The 23148-nt window shown below is 38.8% G+C and overlaps 1 protein-coding gene across 11 annotated transcripts in view; it reads left to right on the top strand.

The window, feature by feature from the left end:
• LOC134340857 (myelin transcription factor 1-like protein) overlaps positions 1–23148 on the top strand; it is a 441621-nt gene that overhangs the window by 199727 nt on the left and 218746 nt on the right. For all 11 annotated transcript variants that reach the window (XM_063038433.1, XM_063038472.1, XM_063038480.1 and 8 more), the window contains one exon: positions 10193–10327. In XM_063038433.1, coding sequence (XP_062894503.1) covers positions 10193–10327 — 135 coding nt within the window. The remainder of the gene's footprint in view (positions 1–10192; positions 10328–23148) is intronic.

A 23148-nucleotide genomic window follows, 5' to 3' on the forward strand; every position in this document is an offset into this window, starting at 1 on the left:
AGAATAAAACTGTAAGTTGACATTGTGTGTTGTATGATTTGTACTGACTGAAGTGACATGAAGTGAGTCACCCCATAATAATTTCAGGGATTAATTAATATAGCTTTGAGCATCAAAAGCACAACCACCTGTTGGGGGAGGGCAGGAGTGGCAGACATGAAGGTTAGTTTGGTTGGAGCCTGCAGCAGCTTAAGTGATAAGTGATGTAAAAAAAAAATTAAGAAGGGAATATCTTAGCCAGGTTACTGCCAAAGTAATGTCTGAAGAAGGGCAAAAAGCCTCCAGTTTGACTAAGTAATTTGGAAATGTTGCTGGGTGAAGTCATGCAAAGGAAGACACTGTTGGGAAACTAATGCAGTAATCACAGGTCATGGTTCAGATGCGATTGGAAGAGTGTAAGAGCCAATCCGAAACTTTAACATTGCAACAGATGCATAAAAAAAATCAACAAACCTAGCTGAATTGATATTTTTTTTATTATAACCTCACCTCACCGTTTCTGAACTGATAATCATCTGAGATAACCTCACCTCATGGTGTGTTCCAAGTGCTTGAATTGCACTCCATTTGTAACAAAAAAATAGCATGGAGTCTTTTATTTTCCCAGCATTCTCCAGAAAATTTGTTTTAAACTATTCAACTAAAATGCCTAGAAATTCATCTTCTGTCAGTAGTGCTCAGCACATTGTATAGTAACATGCATGGAGAGCTCCTCTCATCCAAATAGGCAATGCAATTTCCAGTCATGTGCGGTTACTGTATCGAAAGCTTCAAATTTAATTATTTTGTGCAAGCAACTGTCGTTACAGTCACAATGGTCTGCATTCTAATATTTGGATGTCCCACCATGATAATTCTTGTGCATTTTTTCTTATGGAGAATACAATCATAATTCCAGATAGAGAGCTGCAACAGATGATGAACCTTACTGTTCTGCTCTATGACGGAATATCTCTCCACAACCTGGGAAGTGAGGCAATAGGAGTTCCTCAGAAGAGAAAGTAAAGACGTAGAAATAGAACTGCCAGTTGATATTTTGCATCTCTTCCTTCTCATTCTACTGATCTCTATATTAATTGTTTCTTAAAAAAAATCAAAATACTTATGTGACTCATCTGTTAAAATGATATGTAATCCTTGGTCCACACTAACATTTCTTCCTCTTTTCATCCTCCAGCTGTTTCAGAAGAAGCAAAAGCAGGATCCTGTTGTTCTGGTCCTGCAAAGTACATCATCACTCACTCTATATCTTGCACGTAGGAAACTTAGAATGTGATCCAGGGAGGAGTGCATTGGAGCAGCTAGAGGTAGAACATAAAGAGGAACATACCAATGAATGGATGTTCATGACTGGTGATAGAATTTAGAGTGCTAATTTTAAGAACACTTGCAGCTCATCAAAGATGCATGCAGGCACTGGTGGCGAGGTCAAACACTATACCATAAATAGATTGCATGAAGAGCTCCTCTAATCCAAACAAGCAATGCAATGCAGGATGACTTTACAGCCTTCCAGTCATTTCCAGATTGGGCCAACTCCAAGGATAACTACAGTTCAGGCTCCTAACAAGAGCGATGAAGATTGCTGAGCTTCTTCTGTTGATTAACTCCTAGATTCTAACCAGAGACCTCCTTCCATGGGTCAAGCACTATTCAACAAAAATGCCTAAAAATGTATCCTCTGTCAGAACATTGTATAGTAACAAAGGTGAATTGATCCCTATTGTCAGATTCATTTCACTAATGTCAACACAGTATGTCCTGTGCTAGTAATGGGGGATGAATTTCTCACCATCTGAATCAAAAGAATATTGAGGGAGAGTATTTTTTCACCCTTCTGTCTGGTATTGGCACAAATCCTTCATGTATGGGAAATGGGTTGAATTCGTGACTCCTCAGTCGATGGCAAATAGTCTGCTCTAGGAGTTCCCAACATTTTATACAGTGTGAACCCCTAACATTAAACAAGGGTTCTATTCTGTGTTTTATTGCTAGTATTATAAAACCACCAGTGGTTTGCCACAGTACATCTGTGAACTACTGTTTAGCTAACATTGCATATGCTCCAGTTTGCAGTCTGGAATGAGGGTGCACATTGAAATTAAATGTACTTCTACAAGCACCGTGGGGCAGCTTGTTAATCAGCTCTCTCACAGCTCCAGTGATCCAGGTTCAGTCTTGACCTCAATGCCGTATTATTTGCATGTTCTACCTGTGGCCACATGAGTTTCCTCCAGGTGCTCTGCTTTCCTTCCAAGACCCAAACATACCAGTTGCTAGGCCATTGTAAAATTGACCCCCTAGTGTATAACTGAGCAAAACTGAGCAGAGAATAAAATGTGATTAGTGCAATGTTCATGTAAATGGATGCTTTACGGTTGGTGTGGTCTAGTGGACCGAAGACCTGTTTCTGCGCTGAGTGACTCCATGTTTCTTTTGGTCATTGTTGCTCAGCAAGACATGTAAAAGTTCTAGTACTTCTATCCAGTAGCATGTGCTCAGCCCACCACCTGCCAATACCCTTCCAAAAATGAAATATTATGAGGAGCTCCTACAAAATAACTGTTAGATATACTGTATTTTTCCTTCCATCGACAGTAAACTTGCAGAGCAGATTGCTGGTGCTTTAAAGAATTTACTCAAGTACAAGTGAGTGCAATTGACAACTACTCAAAAGTTCAAAGTCCAAAGTACATTTATTATCAAAGTACATATACAACCCTGACATTAATTTTATTGTGGGCATTCACTGTAAATACAAAGAAACACATCAGAATCAATGAAAAACCACACTCAACATTCAACCAGCCAAGAAAAGACAACAAGCAGTGCAAATACAAAAAAACAAACAAACAAATAAGTAAATAAATAAATAAGCAATAAATATCAAGCACATTAGCTGTAGAGTCCTTGAAGGTGAGTCCATAGATTATGGGAACTGTTCACTGTTGGGATGACTGAAGTTGATTGAAGTTATCCTCTTTGGTTCAAGAATCTGATGGTCGAGGGGTAATAACTGTTCCTGAACCTGGTAGTGTCAGTTCTGAGAATCCTGTACCTTCTTCCTGTTGGCAGCAGTGATAAAAGAGCATGGTCTGATACAACCAGTCAGTACAACTCGTCAGTATACTCTCCATAGCACATATATAGGAGTCTGTCGAAGTTTTAAATGACATGCCAAATCTTGGCAAATGTCTAAGAAAGTAGAGGCTCTACCATGCTTTCCTTGTAATGGCACTTATGTGTTGGACCAAGGGCAGATTCCCTGAAATGATAATGCTGAGGAATTTAAAGTTGCTGATCCTTTCCACCTCTGATCCCCTGATGAGGACCTGGTTCATAAACCCCCGTATTACTCAGAAAACTGAATTAAGGGAGAGGGCAAAGTAGTTGCATTATGAACAAGACAGAGAAATCTAAGATACTTAATTCTCATTTACAATTGCCATGGCACCAGATAACTCTGTACAGCATATAAACGTATATAAAATCAGGAACATTATAAAATATAATTGGGTGTATTTTGTGCTCACTTTAGTACTGATTCCTTTGTATGAGATAATATATGGCAGATAGTCCGGTGATTTGCAGGAATGACAGCAGAAAATAGGTCAGGTACAAAACTGGGTAAATATACCTTATCATGGATCTGTATGTCAATTCCCCCTGCAGTCTGCCCCAGATATACTGAAGAATTGGGTAGGTGGTCAGCTATTAACTATTGGAATGGTGCCCAATTATACAAATGTTTGTAGTTAGAAGTAATACATAATTTGGGTAATTCAATTTAGATAATTGAACATCCATGTTTATTAAAAGCTTGCATGTTGCTTTCAATGCAAGAGGGATGTAAATTTGTTTTTATCTGGGAGCAATAACACACAATGTAGCTTTTATGAAATGTAGTAATACAGTAAAATATTTTCTATCTTGCATTCTTGAGACTGGGACTTGTAGATTTTATGGACTGTTGGATAATATTCCAATTAATATTCAAAAACACTTTTAACTCACTTTGTTTGGAAGTTACGTTGTAAACAGGCTGTCAGTGAACTTAAATGAAGAGAGGATAAATTTAAAGGGGGTGCAGGAACTGGGTTTTGCTGAGGAAGATCCGTTGATTATGTCCATAACTTTGGCTGCTCACATTACATGTCAAATCCGTAGAATTAGAATAGATTTTAAATAGCATGGTATGAGTACGTGTTGAACTCTGTGCTTACCTGATATTAAGAGGCTTTGATGCTGAGTTGGATACTACGCTAGGGAGAAAAAGATAGAAAGCATCATCGTAACAGGCTGAGAAACATAAAGTATTCTTGTAGACCTTGAAGGAACGTCCTGGCTCATCATAACCACAGAACATTAATTTGTACTTCACATTCTGTACATCAGCTTTGGCTCAGAGAAGAAGGGAAAGCATTCAGTTCACTAAATTGCAAAACTGTCTTGGAGAAATTAAACACAGATCTCAGCTTATGATTTCAGCAGGTAAGTAGCATTTTGAGTCAGGAAAACAGCCCTTGCTTGAGAAGAGATCAGCGATTGATACGTAAGCAGGAAGAGAAGTCTAGCTACTACTGTTCTTTCAGGCTCAACCAGAAAAGCTTTAAACAAGAAAAAGTTATCTTTTTGGTTCCCTTCTAAGCGCAGTTCCAACTTGTTACCCCTACAGTAAACAACACTTAGGCATCCCTATTACAATTGCAGCCCTAAAGCAAACAAGTCAGAGAATCAGTGATTATCAATTCCCAGTCACATTAAGACAGTTAAGTAATGAGGACAATTTTACTTTCTCTCTCAGCTAGATCGATTGGGCAGATGGTGTAACAATTTGCCAAAAAAGTTGTTTGCATGGTGAAAACACTAAGGATACCCAAAAATAATCAAACTATTTAATGTGGACAGTGAGAAGTGAAATGCAGGACTCAAAATTCACAGACTTCAAAATATGGAAATCCATTTTCTTCCTATTATACTGCCTGTTCACACATTGGTGGACAAGATGCCATGGTCTTGGGTATGATAATTGATTCAAAGTTTATGGGTGCCTTTAAAAAGAAACTTGATCAGTTTCACTAAACAAAGGTAGTGCAGTTTATAGCAAGGACGGTACTCAGTAAACAACGTTTTTACTTCAACCAATAACTATTTAAATAATATACACTTTAATATTTCCTGCACCTAATAAAGTGGCCACTGAGTATATGTTCATGGTCTTCTGTTGCTGTAGCCCATCTACTTTAAGTTCAACATGCTGTGTATTCAGAGATGCTCTTCTGTATACCACTGTTGTAATGCATGGTTACTTGAGTTATTTTAGCCTTGATGCTAGCTTGAACGACTCTGGCCTTCTCCTCTGACCTATCTCATTAACAAGACATTTTCACCCACCAAACTGCTGCTCACAAGACTTTTTTTTTGTTTTCACTCCATTCTCTGGAAACTCTGGAGACTGTTGCATGTGAAAGTCCCAGGAGATCAGCAGTTTCTAAGATACTCAAACCACCCCATCTGTCACCAACAATCATTATCTGTCTTAGATCACATTTTTTCCCATTCTGATGTTTGGTCTGAACAATAGAAGAACTTCTTGATAATGGCTGCATGCTTTCATGCATTGAGTTGCTGCCACATGATTGGCCAATTAGGTATTTGCATTAACAAGCAGGTGTACAGTTGTACCTCATAAATTGGCACTTGAGTGTAGATGTTACCATATTTTTGATGTTATAAGAGTGATGAATGCCATCCTATTCCTATATTTTTGGAAATCCCATAAGCGTATTGGGCTGTCAGAAGAGCATTTTCAGGTTTCTCTGCATACTGAAGAAGCTAATGCAGTAATATCACTCAGCCTTTACTTTGTTGGTCTGTTGCAAGATCTTGCAGCTGCCAACATTTAGTCTAGCAGTAATGCCCTTGGCAACCCCCTCTTAAATGTGCCCATTGATATATAGATGGCACATTCCAAGTCCTAGATGGAAACTTGGGGATGAGATGGGAAAGTTCCCCACGGGATCAGAAGGAACTAGGCAGGCTGATGGAAAACAATGCTCACGGGAGGAATTTTTGTTTTGTGCAAGAGAACTGAAGAGACAGCCAAGTGTTCTTGGCAAGTGATTACCAAGGAGGCCAGTAAGGAATAAAACTGCATGTGAGCCTGTACTTTGGTGAAGCCTGCCATATAGTTACATCTGTGTGCCTGCTCCTGAAGGATAAACAGATAGAAATAGAGCAGAGAGGTTAAATATTGGGTGTTGTATAAATATTGATATCATCTGGAAAAGTTTTATTTTCAAAAAGGTGTAAGCACAAATGAAAGTACTTCTGAAAATTTGAGAATCAAATTTCTCAAGGGTGCTAAAATACCAGAAAATGTTTGCAAAATTGCAGAACTCTGTGCTGAACAGATTTTTAACTGCCAGCCATTATTTTCTTTGGAGATGTTCAAAGGAAGTTCCAGCAACTGATATTACATTAAATAGTAAAATAATCCCAACTAATTCAGAGAACTTCTGAAAATGGCATAACTCTGATTAAAAGGAAATGACCAATTAGCAAAAAAAAATTCTTATGAAACTAGTGCAAGATATATTAACCATGATATATATTACAATATAACCAATGCTTATAATGAGTGATTTATTCACGTGGAATAACAGATTTTTCTCTCTCACAAAGGTATATACTGAATGAACACTTACTATTCCATCTGAATGCCTTTGCATGGGTCTATTATTTTTGAGAAAAAGAAGGAATATTCCATTGTTTTGGGTCAGTTTATAGCCCACATGCCACTATGTAAAAATGCTACAACTCAAGTCACATTCCTGGAACCTGAGATGAAATAAATTCCAGTCTACTATCGAAAGAGTACTATACTATCAGAGGTGCCATTTTTCATAGCAAGTACTTAGTTGATGGATGGATGTAAAGATCTACTAGGTCTATTTGAAGAAGAACAAGGACGTTATACCCAGTGTCCATCAACTGATATCATCAGTCATTATCATGCTACTATGCTCAGACTGGCTGCCACATTTCCTACATTGTATTGATGATTATACATCATAAGTATACTACTCTTTGTAAAGCTCTTTGAGAGGTCTTGAGGTCTTGAAAGGCACTATTTTTTTAAAAAAAAACATCTCATTCAGCTATTTTCTTAATTAACTTGTAAGAAGACCCCAGGTCCTCCACTGCTGGTCAATTTTAGGTAAAAAGATGCAATTCCAAATTGATTAATGATCTATTAAATACAGTATTTGTGAGTACCCTTTGAATGTGATGACATTATACATTTTTCATTTCAATATAACTCTGGCAAACTATATAGAGTGATAATTTCAACAATAATTCTGCTCAACATTTAGTCAATATTTTATTAATGTGTTATCAGCAAACTGGGATCTGATAACAGTATATTAGTTTTGTTGCATCAAATCTCCAGCAGTATTCTTTTCCTTCAAGTTCCACCAAAACCTTGAAAGTCATTTGGAAGAGACCACCAGTAGATCTTTTGAAGCTGTTCACATCTGGAACCATGCGATGTGGAAGCAAGAGGAGGACATTCCATTAATACATCATACAGCTGTTTAAATAGCCTGTTGCTATTTTTCTGCTTTAACTTCATATACTTTGTACATTTTACCATGCAACAAGGAGGATCTCAGCCTGGATAGTTCCAATGAATTCAGGCTTTTGATAAAGAGGATCCCAGACTTTCACAACTCCTTTTTGTGAAGGCATGATTTCTAACTCCTTTTTTAATGACTGAATCTTAATATAACGTCCATGTTTTCTGGACTTCCTCTGCTGGTGCAATAAGTCACCAAGACCAACTACTTTCATCTTTAATGTTACCTGCCACCAACTGTGATTCAGCTTATCCCAACCATAGATTCTATTTGTTCCCCATTGTAAAGTCATTGATGTGAATAATTTGCCCTGTTTATTTTTTCTCAGGGTCTGCCTGGCCTGCAGAATAGCTTGTGCTTTTTTTAAATTTATGGTTAGAATTTCCAACATGCACTTTATTTAACAAAATTATCCAAAGCTCTTCTGAGAATGAACTTACTATTATTAATTTTCATATCTGACACTTATCAAATCTTTACTATGCTTGCAAAGCTTCATCAGCCTCAATCTTCAATTTTGTTTTTTGAATTTGAGCCACTCTATAGTGACATCTCTTCTTTTCTTTGTTACTTCCATCAATGCTAAACTCCTCATCACTCCTCCAATTCTGCCCATGTGTACAGTACTAATCTCACGACCATCGGAATATACAAAATAAAATAAGGGAAAGGAATTTGAGACTGATTTGCACTTGTACAATGTCATGACTGATCTTCCTCAACTTTATTCTCACTCAATCTCCATACTTCTTAATCTCTCATGCAATCCAAAAATCAATAATTAAGCAGCTATTATCCTGTTTAGAATATTCACAAATTTCATCACCTTTCAGAGGAAGAAATTCCTCTTAATCTCAATCCTAAATATCTGATCCCTTATCTTGAAACTTTGCTCATTGTTTTAGACACCAGCTCAAGAAGAAATTTCCACTGAGCATGCAACCTATCTGGCATCTTAGGAATTTTATGATACAATGAGATCACCTCCACTTATTCTGAACTTCATGGAACATGGCCCCATTGTCACAAGAATTAATGCTATAAAGCATCATTGTATTATCACCAAGACAAGTGTATCCTTCCTGAGATAAGGAGACCAACACTCTGCACAGCACTCTAGCAAGACATGATGTTACACATTACAATATGTTACATTAACCCTCTAACAATTAAGGGTTATTCACCCTCTGAATTGCCTACCAATTTCCTGTAATTTTTGAACAAGCATGCCCAGATGTCTTTGAGAGCCAGCAGGGATCCATCTTGAACTTGGATGACTTCCGTTTGAAGTTTGAATATTTGTGATTCTCTGGGTGCTTTAGCGCTAATATTACAGTTGCTATTTTTCAATCCATTGGGACCATTCTAAAATCCATGTAGCCATCTACTCTAGGTCTTGGGATCATTTGATTAAGGGATTTGCCATTGTTTTTTATATGTTACCTTCTCCAGAATCTTATCTCGAGCGGTATTAATGAAGTTTATCACGTTTTCTGCCTGACTTATTTCACTATATGTTTCGACGTACGTGTGACAAATAAAGCTAATCTTTAATCTTTCGGTCTTCAACTATCCATAAAGCATTTTTAACAGATGTAAATCAATTTAATAGATGTAAATAAGGCTCCCCCTGTATCCATTTTATCGTTTAGAGTGGTCCTTAAAATTTACTTTTGACTTACACTTGTATATTCTTATAAGGATTTGTGTCAAATTTTGACTAATAAATTTACTGTGAAGAACTGTAGGGCGCTTTATTTCTTTAAAGATCTATATAATTAAAAGTTGTTTCTTTGTTTTGACTAAATCATGTTATAATTTCTAATTAGAGCACCCCAACCTTCTAAATTAAAGGCTTTCAAGCTATGCTTTCACAACTATTTTTGTTTCATTTATTTTTTATCCCAACTCTTAATAGAATTAATCCCTTTACAGAATGTGTATAGTTTGATATCTCTTCAGCTTTAACACCTGAAACAAAAATGATTTCAGGAGTTATCAAGTTTCATTTTGAACCTGCACTATTGCTCCCTGTTATGGAGTAGCTTAAACAACAATTAATAAGTGTTTTGCTACAAACTTTTCCAAAAAAAATAGGTCCTATGCTTTTTTTTGCACAAAAACAACATTGCCAATCCAGGCCTGCCCAATTTCAAAGAATTACTTCCCTCTGGTTCCATTTCCTACACACCTTAATTGATAAGGTTGCTGAGAACACCAAACGGAAGCTGTCAGTACACTGTTTGCACAAGGCTGACTATTTAGTTTTATTCTGGTCAATAAGTTGGCAGAACTGCAGCTTGTTATATATCCTCTTCAAATGTGACTCAAAAGCCTATTTCAGACATCTGACCAGCAAACGTCAAAAAAGGAAATTTACTTGACATGCCTCTCAGTGTGATCAGACTGTTGACGAGAGTGCAACGCTGTTTACTAATTAACAGGGTAAACTAATATAGGTTCCAGTTTCAGTATGATGGAGTACCTATTTTGCCAAGCTCTGTAACAGTGTTGTCATTTTTCTTGTAAAACAACTTCTCTCATTTTGATAGATTCATCACGGCCTGAAAAGAAAGAAAGCAAGTGCCCCACGCCAGGATGTGATGGAACTGGACACGTCACAGGCCTTTACCCTCATCACCGCAGTTTATCAGGCTGCCCACACAAAGACAGAGTTCCCCCAGAAAGTAAGTGAAAAGGAAATTCAAAATGCAAGGTAAACATATTTGTAATTACCTAAAATATGTTGGTTGCAGTATCTCTCAATAGAATGTCATTTCCTCTCACCTTTGATGCAGTACCAATCTCTTCATTTATTACCAAGGTGAAACACATGTTTTTTTTTGTTTCTTGATGAATTACAGAACATAATACAGGGAATTGTGTACACAGATGGTATTGAGAGTGGGGAGGAAAGGAGTCATGGGGGCGAGAACAGAAGTTTAATACACCTGTGAATCAGCCCAATCGACTTTCATGAATAACAAATTCCCACATCATTCAACCAAGCTACCAGTTGGTTCTGAAAAATAGTGTGTTTCTGGCAAAGCCCATTTTCAGTCTTTCTGCTGTCACTCTCTTGTAATCAATGAATATATAAAGAACTGGAGTATATAGTGCAGGTGAATATCAAACTTGCTGCAGTGCTAAAACCTTTTTAAAAACATTTATTTGTGTAAGAAAAAATGATATGAATCAAATGAATGCATGTTGCACTATTGCCACAAGTCACATAGGTCATAAGACCGTAAGACCTAGGGGCGTAGGTGCAGAACTCATCTACCTAATGGGGTGGAACTTTCAATTTTGGAAGTGTAAAGTAGGAAAAGGCTAGTCACCAGTCTTGAGTATGCTATATCCAATGTTCTTTCTGTTAAATCAATGGAAAGCGAAATTGGCCAATTTGTAAAATATATTTGTTCGGAGTTTGCTGCATCTTAAGTTTACAAGATTAACTCCCAATTGCAAATGCAGTTTTCAGGAACTCAAAGGATTAGCTGAACAATCCAAAACAAGTCCACAAAAATTACCGGGTAACATATTAGACATTCCAAGTTGAGAATTTCTTCAAGGTATAGTGCTAAGCAGACTTGTCCTCATCACTGAAATGTGTGTCACCCCTCCCCTTCTCTATTCCACTTCCACCCCCTTCTGATCCTTGCAATAGCTGTAACTTGACTTTGCTGATGCGGTCACTGATTGGAAATGATCCCTGTCAACTACAGCCGGCAGGGAGTTAGACCATAAGACCATAAGGCACAAGTTCAGAATTAGCCAAATCTGCTCTCCATCACAGTTGATTTATTCTCTTGTCTTCTTCACATAACCTTTGAAGAGGTTCCTAATCAAGAACTTATCAACTTTTGCTTTGACAATTAATTCCACAGGTTCACCACTATCTGTCTAAAGGAATTCCTCCTTGCCTCTGTTCTAAAGGGACATCCTTCTATTCTAAAGCTGTGCCTTCTGGTCCTAGAATCACAAATTATAGGAAACATCCTCTCCTTGTGCACTCAATCTAGGTCTTTCAATATGTAGTATATTCTAAAATCCCCCCCTCATTCTTCTCAGGTTCAGTGAGTACAGGCTCAGAGGCATCAAACGCCCCTCATACATTTAATTCCTAGGATCATTCTCAAAAGCCTCCTCTGAATCTTCTCCAATGCTAGCACATCCTTTCATAGATATGGAGTCCAAAAAAGCGAAGAAAAAGCATTTCAGGATGTATATTGTTTACATTTCTCTGACATTAAATGTACCTTTGAAAACTGTTCACAATACTCGAAATATGTTCTGACCAATTCCTTATAAAGCCTCAGCATCCTATCCTTGCTATTATGCTCTAGTTCTCCTGAAATGAATGCTAATATTGTATTTGCCTTCCTTACTACCACTCAACCTGCAAGTTAACCTTTAGGGCATCCAACACTAGGACTCTCAAGTCACTTTGCACCTGATTTCCGAATTTACTCCCCTTTCAGAAACTAGTCTTGCCTTTATTCCTTCAACCAAGTGCATGACCATACACTTCACTACACTGCATTAATCTGCCACTTTAACTATTCAAAAATCTTTCCGAATCCTTCTGCAGACTCCTTGCTTTCTGAACGGTATCTGCCCTACACCTATCTTTGTATCATCCACAACTGTGGCCAAAAGGCCATAAACTCTGCCATACAGACCTTTAACACAAAAACAGTAGTCAATTCAACACCAATACCTTTGGGACACCTCTTGACAGTGGCAGCTAACTGGGAAAGCTCCACTTTATTCCCATTACTTGTCTTCTGCCAGTCAGCCAATCTCCTGTCCCTGCTGGTACCTGTCCTGTACTGCCATGAGTTTTTATCTTGTTAGAAACCCCATGCTTGGCACCTTGTCAAAGACCTTCTAAAAATCCAAGTACACAACATAACTGACTGTCCTTTGTCTATCCTGCCTGTTACTTCCTCAAAGGATTCTAACAGATCTGTCAGTTGAGATTTCCCCTTATGCTGATTTTAGTCTATTTATCATGTGTCTCCATGTACCACAAAACCTTAATAATAGACTTTGACATTTTCCTAACCACTGAAGTCAGCCTGCCTCCTTCCCTGCCTAAAGAGGAGAGTGACATTTGCAATTTTCAGAATCTGGTGATTCTTAAGAGATTACGGCTAATGCCTCCATAATCTCTTCAACTTCCTCTTTCAGAATCCTGAGGTGTAGACTATCTGGTCCAATTGAGTTATCTACCTTCAGACCTTTTAGCTTCCCAAGCACCTTTTCATTAGAAATAGTGACCACACTCACTTCTGCCCCCTGATTTTCTTGGAGTCTGGCATGCTGCTGGTGTCTTCCACAGTGAAGACTGATGCAAAATACTTCTTCAGTTATCCTCCTTTCCTTTAATCTCCAGCATCACTTTCCAGCAGTCTGATGTTCACTCTTCTCACTCTTTTTCTTTTTATACTGTATTTCTGAAAAAAAAAGTTTGGTATCCTCTTTTATATTATTAGCTATCTTATCTTCATATTTAATCTTTTATCTCCTTATTGCTTTTCGAGTTGCCTTTTGTTGGTTTTTAAAAGCTTTCCAATGCTTTCCACTGTATTTCAATATATGTGCACCCTTTATTTTGCTTTTATGCTGTCTTCAAATGTTCATTTTTTATCAAAGTATAGAACTCTGAAATTCTTCAATTCTCCGGTTAGCCATGAAACCAAGAAAGAAAAGAAAAGTAGTATGATCATCAACCCCCAATCTCTACCTCTCCACGGAGAAAATCAACAAGAACAGGACAGGAACATCAGCCCTTGATTTCTTTTGTCAGCCACAGTTGCCTCATTCTCCCTTTAGAATGCTTCTTCTTTGCTTCTACCCTCAATCCCCATGACCATCATAACACTATCCTTTTTACATGACATTTTATCACCCATTTTAATTTGTACCCCACATCCTTGCTACTGATCAGAAGCCTGATATAATAACTTCCAAGAGGATCTTTTTACCCTTGCAGCTTCTTAACTTTATCTTTAACAGCTCTACATTTTCGGATTCTATAACACTTCTTTCTAAGGATTAAATTTCATTTTTTACCAACAAAGCCGCCCACCTCCTCTGCCAACCTTAGATGTTAACCTCCTACATGTGATCCTATCCAGCCACAACACAGTGATGCCTTCAACATCATACCTGTAAACTTCTAACTGCACTACAAAGACATCTACCTTATTTCCTACATAGCATTTATTCAAATTTCACACTCTCAATCCTGTATTCATTACCCTTCTTTTCAATTTTGTCTCCATGTTGCATGAAATTAAATTTGATGGTTCAAGAGTTCAAAGGTTCATTTATTGTCAAGGTATACAACTCTGAAATTCTTCTTCTCCGGGTAGCCATGAAATCAAGAAAAGAAAGGTAGTACGATCATCAGCCCCAATTTCTTCCTCCCGCACCAAAAAATGAACAAAATGCTGTGCCAAATCCCTCTCTCTGCACAAAAAAAACCAAGAAAAATCAGGCAAAAAACACAGAGTATAAAAAGCGATAAGACTAAAAAATTCTTATATCTTTCTAAACTTTCTTTGTCTTTTTCTTTATTCTGGAGACTTCAGTAAGCTCTTCTGCACTCTCCTTCCCCTTTACTTTATCCATACTTTTCCAAGTTGTTGAATCCTCCCCATTACTGTTTACAGTCCCCTATTGCAGTCCTAGTTTTGAGATTTACCAAGACCTCGTTCAAGTATGGCTCATGTTGACCCCATCCCATTGGAGTAGCTTCTTCCTTTCCCAATGCTGGTGGCATGAATTCAAAACCATTTCTTCCACACCAATTTTTGAGCTATACTTTCAGCTCTCTGGTCCTATTAATTTAGCCCCTGGCCGTACAAATTCCCTTAGCAAAATCTCTTTCCTTGTTCTTCATATATTGCTAGTACTTATACGGACAGGGCAACTGGATTTTCCCCTCCCACTCCAAATTCCTCTGGGGATCAGAAGTGCTGTGAACCCGGACACCAAACAGACAACACAGCCTTTGGGACTCATTGTGATGGAGACTTAGACCTATTCCCCTGATTAACTTATCCTCAATTACAACTACATTTTTCTTCTACATTTCATCACATTCAGAGGTATTCATAAAATCTGAAGTATAATGATTGTAGTAAATAGACAGTGAGGGAGAATTTTTTGGACAACATTATTTTGTTATAAAGGAGCAATCTATACAAATCTGTGAGAGAGGGAGCAAATAAATGGAGGTCTAAAAACAGAGGAGGAGGGAAACTCTATTTTCTCATGGCAGGTTGGAGGAGCAGAGGATGAGTGATCTGGCGTTTGCAGGAATAATGCACAAAAATCTCAAAAGTAAGTAAAAATATTAGTTACATCAAACTGTGACTCCTAATCTTGATATTTTCTTAATGGTTTCTGCTACTTTTACCTTGCAGGCAAAAATTGCAGCATGTAAAATCTGAGGACCAGTACCTCTGTATTAACAGGCAATAATCAGTGGGGTTTCACACTCCTGAGTAATTATATTTGCTTGGAAGTGTCGTTATCCATTGGGGTATGGAAAGAAGCAAGCTGATGGTGACGACTTAATTAAATGTTATTTCAATTCACAAACTCGCTTTTCTGCCAGTGACCTTAGTTCATCTTGTTTTCTAGCTGTTCACAGTGAATGGCAGCTACTTAATAAGTATGTACATATTCATCTCTTTTTATTTATTTATGGGCTGTGAACTGAATGGCTTGCTGAGCTACTTCAGAGGTCATCTCAGTGCCAACCGCATTGCTAGGGTCAGAAGTTACATGCAAACTACTGTAGATACCTGGTTAATATAACAGAATTATCCCTAAAAGGTATATGTGAATCAGGTGGGCATGTAGGAACAATCCACTCATTTTATAGTCATTGTCATTATAGTTCTAATTTATTCATTTAAACATATTTAAATTCCCCCACTCCTCTGGTGGAATATGAACTTCTTAAGATCATTGATGCAAGTCTCTGAAGTGTGGCTACGTCCACACTACACTGGATAATTTTGAAAACGCAGCTTTTTCTCTTTGCTTTGACCCTCTGTCCACATTGAAACGGAGTTTTCATCCCCCAAAAACAGAGCTTTTCCAAAACACTCTCCAGAGTCTGTAAATTTGAAAACGATTGTTGTGCGTTGTAGTGGGACGGGGTAAATGGAGATATTTAAAAACGCTGTCATGACAAAACCACAATTCTTTTTCTGCTTCTGCTTGCTGGTGCGCAAGCACTGCCGGACGGCTGTTATAACGCACAATTGGTGTGAACGGCGTGAGAGTTAAATTGTAAAGTTAGCTTTTTTGACTATTTAAAAACGCTGTCATGACGTGCCGGAACAGATGGCCGCAGCACAGCATTTCATTGTTTTCTTGAATGCAACCCCCCCACATAACCTAACAATTTCAGAACAGACGGCAATGAAACTGAAGCCAGTAGAGTTAGAAATGTACTCACCAAATACTTTGACCCATAGCTTACTGAATAAATATACTCACTTTGCCCTGTTTTCTGTCCTTGCTTGTATGAAGGTGGTTTACCTATTTATGCAAGTACTTCTCTGACAATAGATGTGTAACAACCTAATGTAACCTTGTATGGAAATACAAGATAACACTGATGCAGACATGTTTTATGCATTTAACAAAGTGCTTTATTAATGCAACAGAGTTAGTCAGTTTTTCAATGTTCATCGTCAGCCGGGCCGGGTCATACTGTCTGTGAACTCCCTGTCGGTTGCCTCCATATGCTCCAGTATTTGTTGTTTTTTAGTTTTAAGTCCTCCTGCGCGAGAGCCAATAAAGTTTTTCATGTCTGTAACTGGACAAACGCGCACCAAGTATACCGTTTCCTCTTTGCTTGTTTACTGTGTCCTGCGCATGCCCAGTAGGAGGAGATTTGCCCGAATATCTGTTCTAATGTGGACGGAGATATTTTGAAAAACGCTTGGTGTGGATGCCTGTCGTTTTTACTCAAAACCGGTGTTTTCAAAATTATCTCGTCTAGTGTGGACGTAGCCTGTGATCATAAATAAGTAACCACTCTATGATCATAACATGGAGTTCTGAAGCAATTAATCTCTGAAACAAAGAATTAAACCAATTGAGCAATATAGTTATAGGTACATATTGTTTATTTGTTTCATTGTTACCCTATATTCAGAGAGGGAAATCAAAAACATTTCTGTGCATTTCTCCTTGGTTATTAATTTTCTTCATTTACTCCGAAATTAATATTGATGAAAAAAGGATTCAGATCTATTCAAAATGCAGCAATTTGAAATTTGCAGATTGGAGAAGGGACTGTCTCAAGACATCTTTATCAATGGCGGAGAGTGTTCAAATTAGGTTCTACAGATTTTGTTGCTTAGGTTAGCCAGTGCAACAAACCTAAGAAACTGAATGGTGACGGATATTCCGACAGGATTTTGCAGCCACTTGATACAGACGCTCTCTGATTGTGCCTATCTGCTTTTCCGTTGTGCCTCAGATTTTCAATCCTTCCAATACTACAAATTGTTTTCTCCATTTCCCATTCTTCTTTTGGAGCATTAGTCACAAATAGGAATTCATATCATGGTGAACCATCAGTCCGTGTTGGTACTAGGTGCCACAATATCTGCACTGGTCCTGCAAAGTGGCATTAATCCTTTGCATTTATAACATGCCTGTTTGATTCAATTTCAAGTAGCTAGCTCTGCTGTAGAGATAGGCAAAACTCATCTTTGATTCAGGGTTAACCTAACAGAAAGGAAAATTAGACTCTATGCATATAGGCAGTTGGCAATATCCAGGTGACAAGGTTATTTAAAAGTGGAACCATGGACTAAAAATTAGTTAGAATACAAGTAGGTACCTGAGTTTCATAATAAGAACATTTCTGAAAATGTATCACAAAAAGTTTCTGATTTGTAATTTTTAAACTGCAAATAGACAATAGAATTTAGAAATTTAAAGTCAGGTGATGGAAATAAGAATAGTATTTCTGGCGAAGAAATTAAATATAATAGTAGACAAATTGAAGAGAAAGCTGTTAGCAGACTGAGAGTGCTCAATGATTGGACAGTATATGGTGACATGTACATACTTTGATAATAAATTTACTTTGAACTTTGATCTTTATTCTTTGAACTTGTCCTTACCTACCACTCGACAAGTCTCCACATCCGGCACATTATTCTCTATAACTTCTGCCATCTACAATGATATCCTGCCACTAAGCACATTTTGTCATTCCTCACCTCCTGTTTCTGTAGGAATTGCTGTCTACCTGACTCCATTGTTCACTCACTCCTCTCCATTGATCTCCCCCCACCCCGTCCTTAAAAGCAGGACAAGTGCTATATACATCAAAGTTGCTGGTGAACGCAGCAGGCCAGGCAGCATCTATAGGAAGAGGTACAGTCAACGTTTCAGGCCGAGACCCTTCGTCAGGGTCTCGGCCTGAAACGTCAACTGTACCTCTTCCTATAGATGCTGTCTGGCCTGCTGCGTTCACCAGCAACTTTGATGTATGTTGCTTGAATTTCCAGCATCTGCAGAATTCCTGTTGTTCAAGTGCTATATTTTAGTTATAGTCATAGTCATACTTTATTGATCTCGGGGGAAATTGGTTTTCGTTACAGTTGCACCATTAACAATTCAATAGTAATAAAACCATAAATAATTAAATAGTAATATGTAAATTATGCCAGTAAATTAGGAAATAAGTCCAGGACCAGCCTATTGGCTCAGGGTGTCTGACCCTCCAAGGGAGGAGTTGTAAAGCTCGATGGCCACAGGCAGGAATGACTTCCTATGATGCTCTCTGTTGCATCTCAGTGGAATGAGTCTCTGGCTGAATGTACTCCTGTGCCCAACCAGTACATTATGTAGTGGATGGGAGACATTGTCCAAGATGGCATGCAACTTGGCAGCATCCTCTTTTCAGACACCACTGTCAGAGAGTCCAGTTCCATCCCCACAACATCAACGGCCTTACGAATGATTTTGTTGATTCTGTTGGTGTCTGCTACCCTCAGCCTGCTGCCCCAGCACACAACAGCAAACATGATCGCACTGGCCACCAGATCTACACCTTCTCCCTTACCACTTGTCAGTCCCCCAAACAGTCCTTCCAGGTGAGGCGACACTTCACCTGCAAGTCTGTCTTCTATCTGGTGCTCCTGGTGTGGCCTCCTCTACATTAGTGATACCTGATGCATATTGGGGGTCCCCTGTGTCAAGCACCTTCACTCTGTTGCTGCAAAAGGCAGGATCACCCAGCAACTACCTATTTCAATTGGACTTCCCATTCCTACACTGACAAGTCTATTCATGGCCTCCTCTACTGCCATGATGAGGCCAAACTCAAGTTGGAGGAGCACCACCTTATATTTCATCTGAGTACTCTCCAATATGATGACATGAACATTAATGTCTCAAACTTCCAGGAATTGCTCCACCACCTCCCCCCCCACTTCCGTCTCTCTTTATCAGTTCCACATTCTGGTTGCCTTCTCACTTCTTCTCTTCTCCTCACTTGCCCATCACCTCCCTCAGGTGCCCCTCCTCCTTTGTTTTCTGTCATGGTCCACTGTCCTCATTTAATAGATTCCTTCTTCTTCAGGTCTTTACCTCTTTCACCTTTCTCAACAACTTCTTACCATCACCTCGCCCCCTGTCACCTACTTTCCCACTCGCCTGGTCTCACCTATTACCTTGTTTTTTTTCCCTCTACCCACTTGCTTACTCTGGCTTCTTCTGTCCCCTCCCTTTCCCGTTCTGAGGAAGGGTTTTGGCCTGGAATATTGAATGTTTCTTCCCACCATACATGCTGCTTGACCTGCCGAGTTAACATAGAAACATAGAAACATAGAATACCTACAGTACAATGCGGGCCATTTGGCCCACAATGCTGTGCCAAACATGTCCCTACATTAGAAATTACTAGGCTTACCTATAGCTCTCTATTTTACTAAGCTCTATATACCTATCTAAAAGTCTCTTAAAAGACCCTATCGTATCCACCTCCACCACTGTTGCCGGCAGCTCATTCCATGCACTCACCATTCTCTGAGTAAAAAACTTACCCCTGACATCTCCTCTGTACCTACTCCCCAGCACCTTAAACCTGTGTCCTCCTGTGGCAACCATTTCAGCCCTGGGAAAAAGCCTCTGACTATCCACACGATTAATGCCTCTCATCATCTTATCAGGTCACCTCTCATTCTCTTCCACTCCAAGGAGAAAAGGCCGAGTTCACTCAACCTGTTTTCATAAGCCATGCTCCCCAATCCAGACAACATCCTTGTAAATCTCCTCTGCACCCTTTCTATGGCTTCCACATCCTTCCTGTAGTGAGGCGACCAGAACTGAGCACAATACTCCAGGTGTGGTCTGACCAGGGTCCTATATAGCTGCAATATTACCTATGTCATCAACATTACCAATGTTCATGTCATCATATTGGAGTTCCTCCAACATGTAGAGTTATAGTGATGGAAAACTACAGCGCAGAATGAGGCCCTTGGGCGCATGTATTTCATGCAAACTGTTTAAACTGTCTAATTCCATTGACCTGCACCTGGACCACAGACCTGCACACCTCTCTCATTCATGTACCTAGCCAAACTTCTCTTAAACATTGCAATCAAAATCCCATCCACCATTTGTGCATGCAGATCATTCCACACTCTCACCACCCTCTGACTGAAGTTTCCTCTCATGTTCCCCTTAAACATTTCACCTTTCACTCTCAACCCATGACTTCTAGTTGTTGTTGCACCCAACCTCAGTGGAAAAAGCCTACTTGCATTTATTCCATCTATAACCCTCATAAATCTCCCCTCAATCTTCTACGTTCTAGGAAATAAAGTTCTAACCTACTTAATCTTTCCTTATAACTCAGGTCCTCCTGTTCTATCAACATCCTTGCAAACTTTCTTTGTACACTTTCAATCTTATTTACATCCTTTCTGTAGGTAGATGACAAAAACTGCACATAATACTCCAAATTAGGCCTCACCAATGTTTTTATTCAATTTAAATGTAGCATTCCAACTCCTGTACTCAATAGATTGATCTATAAAGGCCAAAGTGTCTAAATCTTTCTTTATGGACCAATTTTATGTGTATTGTTCAAGATTTCCAGCATCTCTAGATGTCTTGTGTTTAAACATCGGATTCTGTTCTTCTTGCAAAATTGGATTCTGTTGGATTTAACGGAACCAAATTTTTGAAATGGCGTAATAACTTCCTGCTGAAGGGCTTTGCCCCAAAACATAAATGTCAATTTCCCTCCAAAGATGCTGACTGACTTGCTGAGTTCCTCCGGTATTTTGTGTGTATAGTTTAAGTCAAATCCTTGTTTCAAGGAGCTGAAAGAAAAGTGCTGCAAATGCAGGGCAGTTTCTCAGTTCAAAGTACATTCATTATCAAAGTATGTATACATTATACAACCTTGAGATTCGTCTCCTTACAGGCAGCCACAAAACAGAGAACCCTCAAAAAAACTCATTAAAAAAAGACCAGAACACCCAATGCCCGGAGAGGGAAAGAGAAAAAACAAATCTCACAGACAATACAAGTAAGCAAGTAGCATTCAGAACTGTAGTTTTACAAAAGACACGAAGCTGGGCATCACTCCAGCCTGAGCAGGCAACAGCCACAGTTCATTGCAAAGCAGAGTAAACTCTGCAAGACCTCAGACGCAAAGCCAGGCATCATGGCAGTTCAGTGTAGAGTTGAGTAAACGTCATAGATCAGTAAGCAGAACTGGCCCTCACCTCACTTCTGGTCCTAACACCATGACCTTTCCAATCAGGCCCGGCACTTAAATCATCTCAACATCAGGTCGTTCCTCTCTCTTAGACCGCTCTGAGGCTGGACCCCAGCTGCCACAATTTGGCCCGTACCCAACCTTTTCAGTTCAGCCCGGCGCTTAAATCAATCAGACATCGGGACTTCCCTCACTCTAGGAGATGCCACGACTCTGCTTCGAACACAACTCCACTTGCCATGACCGTGCCTCACCTCTGCTACTGCTCATCTCCGCTTGGCTCAACCACCCTTTGCTTGTCTGTCCATTGTTAGTGTTGTTAGCACTGATCATTATTAATAAGGTGTTATTAATAAAGTAGATAGTGGTTTCCTTTGTTTTGTAAGTAGACACTGGGCAATACCAGTGCTATCTTAAACTGGAAATATGATATTAAAACAGAACTTGCTGGAAGTAGTCAGCAGTTCAGGCAGCACTTGTGGATAGAAAAACAGAATTGACACTTTAAGTTGATGACCTTTCATCATATTTCAGGAAATTTGAATGTCTTGCAATATTCATGAGATGCTCTGTACTTAACTGTGATTTTGTGAAAAGGTTTGCTTGCTCTCAGTGCAACATTTAGGTTTTATTTAAACATATTTGTTCCACTCCTATTCATTTTTTTAAAGTTCTAAGCACTGATGATCTTATTTAAGAATCAATTAGGATGATTTACTTAGCATTTACTGCACAAAGGAACTTGCTTTTCAGAGTCAAGATGTTATAGGTTCAGATCCAATATCAGACTTTGAAATTATCTTTATGCAATGCTATACTCTGAGTGTGTTGCATAAAGAGCAACATTGCCTTTAATTTGAGATTTGAACTGGTGTCATGCTCTCCTTTTTATGGGACAGACATTAAATTCCAAGTACTGGCTTTCAAAGCAGAGACGATGGAACTAATTTTTCATTCAGTTTTAACAGTTTATCTTTTTGAGAACAGAATGGGTGCTTGTTTCGGAAATATCATGTGAAGCGATATTGCATCATTGTTGGATAAAATTTAAGCATCAAGGGATCAATCTGAAATTCATTGCATGAGCAAGAAAGGCTGATTGCTGTCAAAAATGTGATTGGTCTCATTTCTGATGTGGAGCCTCCTTATGCAGGGTGCTGACACCTGTCTATTTTAATTATATTAAACTGGACTTTATGATCCATAGAGGATTGACAAAATGTGAGATAGCAGTCAGTGTAACATACACTATATTGACTAACTTAAGAGAAACCCTTAACAAACCAATGCAAACTGTTCCAAGGCAGTCAGGTTCTGTGTGTGCTCTATGATATTTGAGTGGTCGAGTGAATGTTAACATTATAATTCTGAGCTTTCCTTGTATCTGTATCCTACACACCAACTGCTTCCCAATCCCAGAGTTTTGTGGCAGAGCCACTGAATTTTCTGTAAATCCTCATTGGTACCCTATGTAAATATTATGTACTTTCTCCAGCACCACTGTTTCCTCTAATAATGAGAATGGGTGTGTGGGAGTTAAGGGTGGTGACTAGGTAGTAAACGTAATCTACAGTTTAGGCTGAGGAAATCACCCTATGGAATATGCTAGGATGCTTTATGATCATTAGTATTAATTGTAGGAAGTTTGATTATGGAGATGACTATACAATAGGAAAACTACTTCAAGCTATTTGCTTCAATATAGTTGATAGAGATTTTGGCAGA

Source organism: Mobula hypostoma, chromosome 2, assembly GCF_963921235.1.
Source record: "Mobula hypostoma chromosome 2, sMobHyp1.1, whole genome shotgun sequence".
Classification (NCBI taxonomy): Eukaryota; Metazoa; Chordata; class Chondrichthyes; order Myliobatiformes; family Myliobatidae; genus Mobula; species Mobula hypostoma.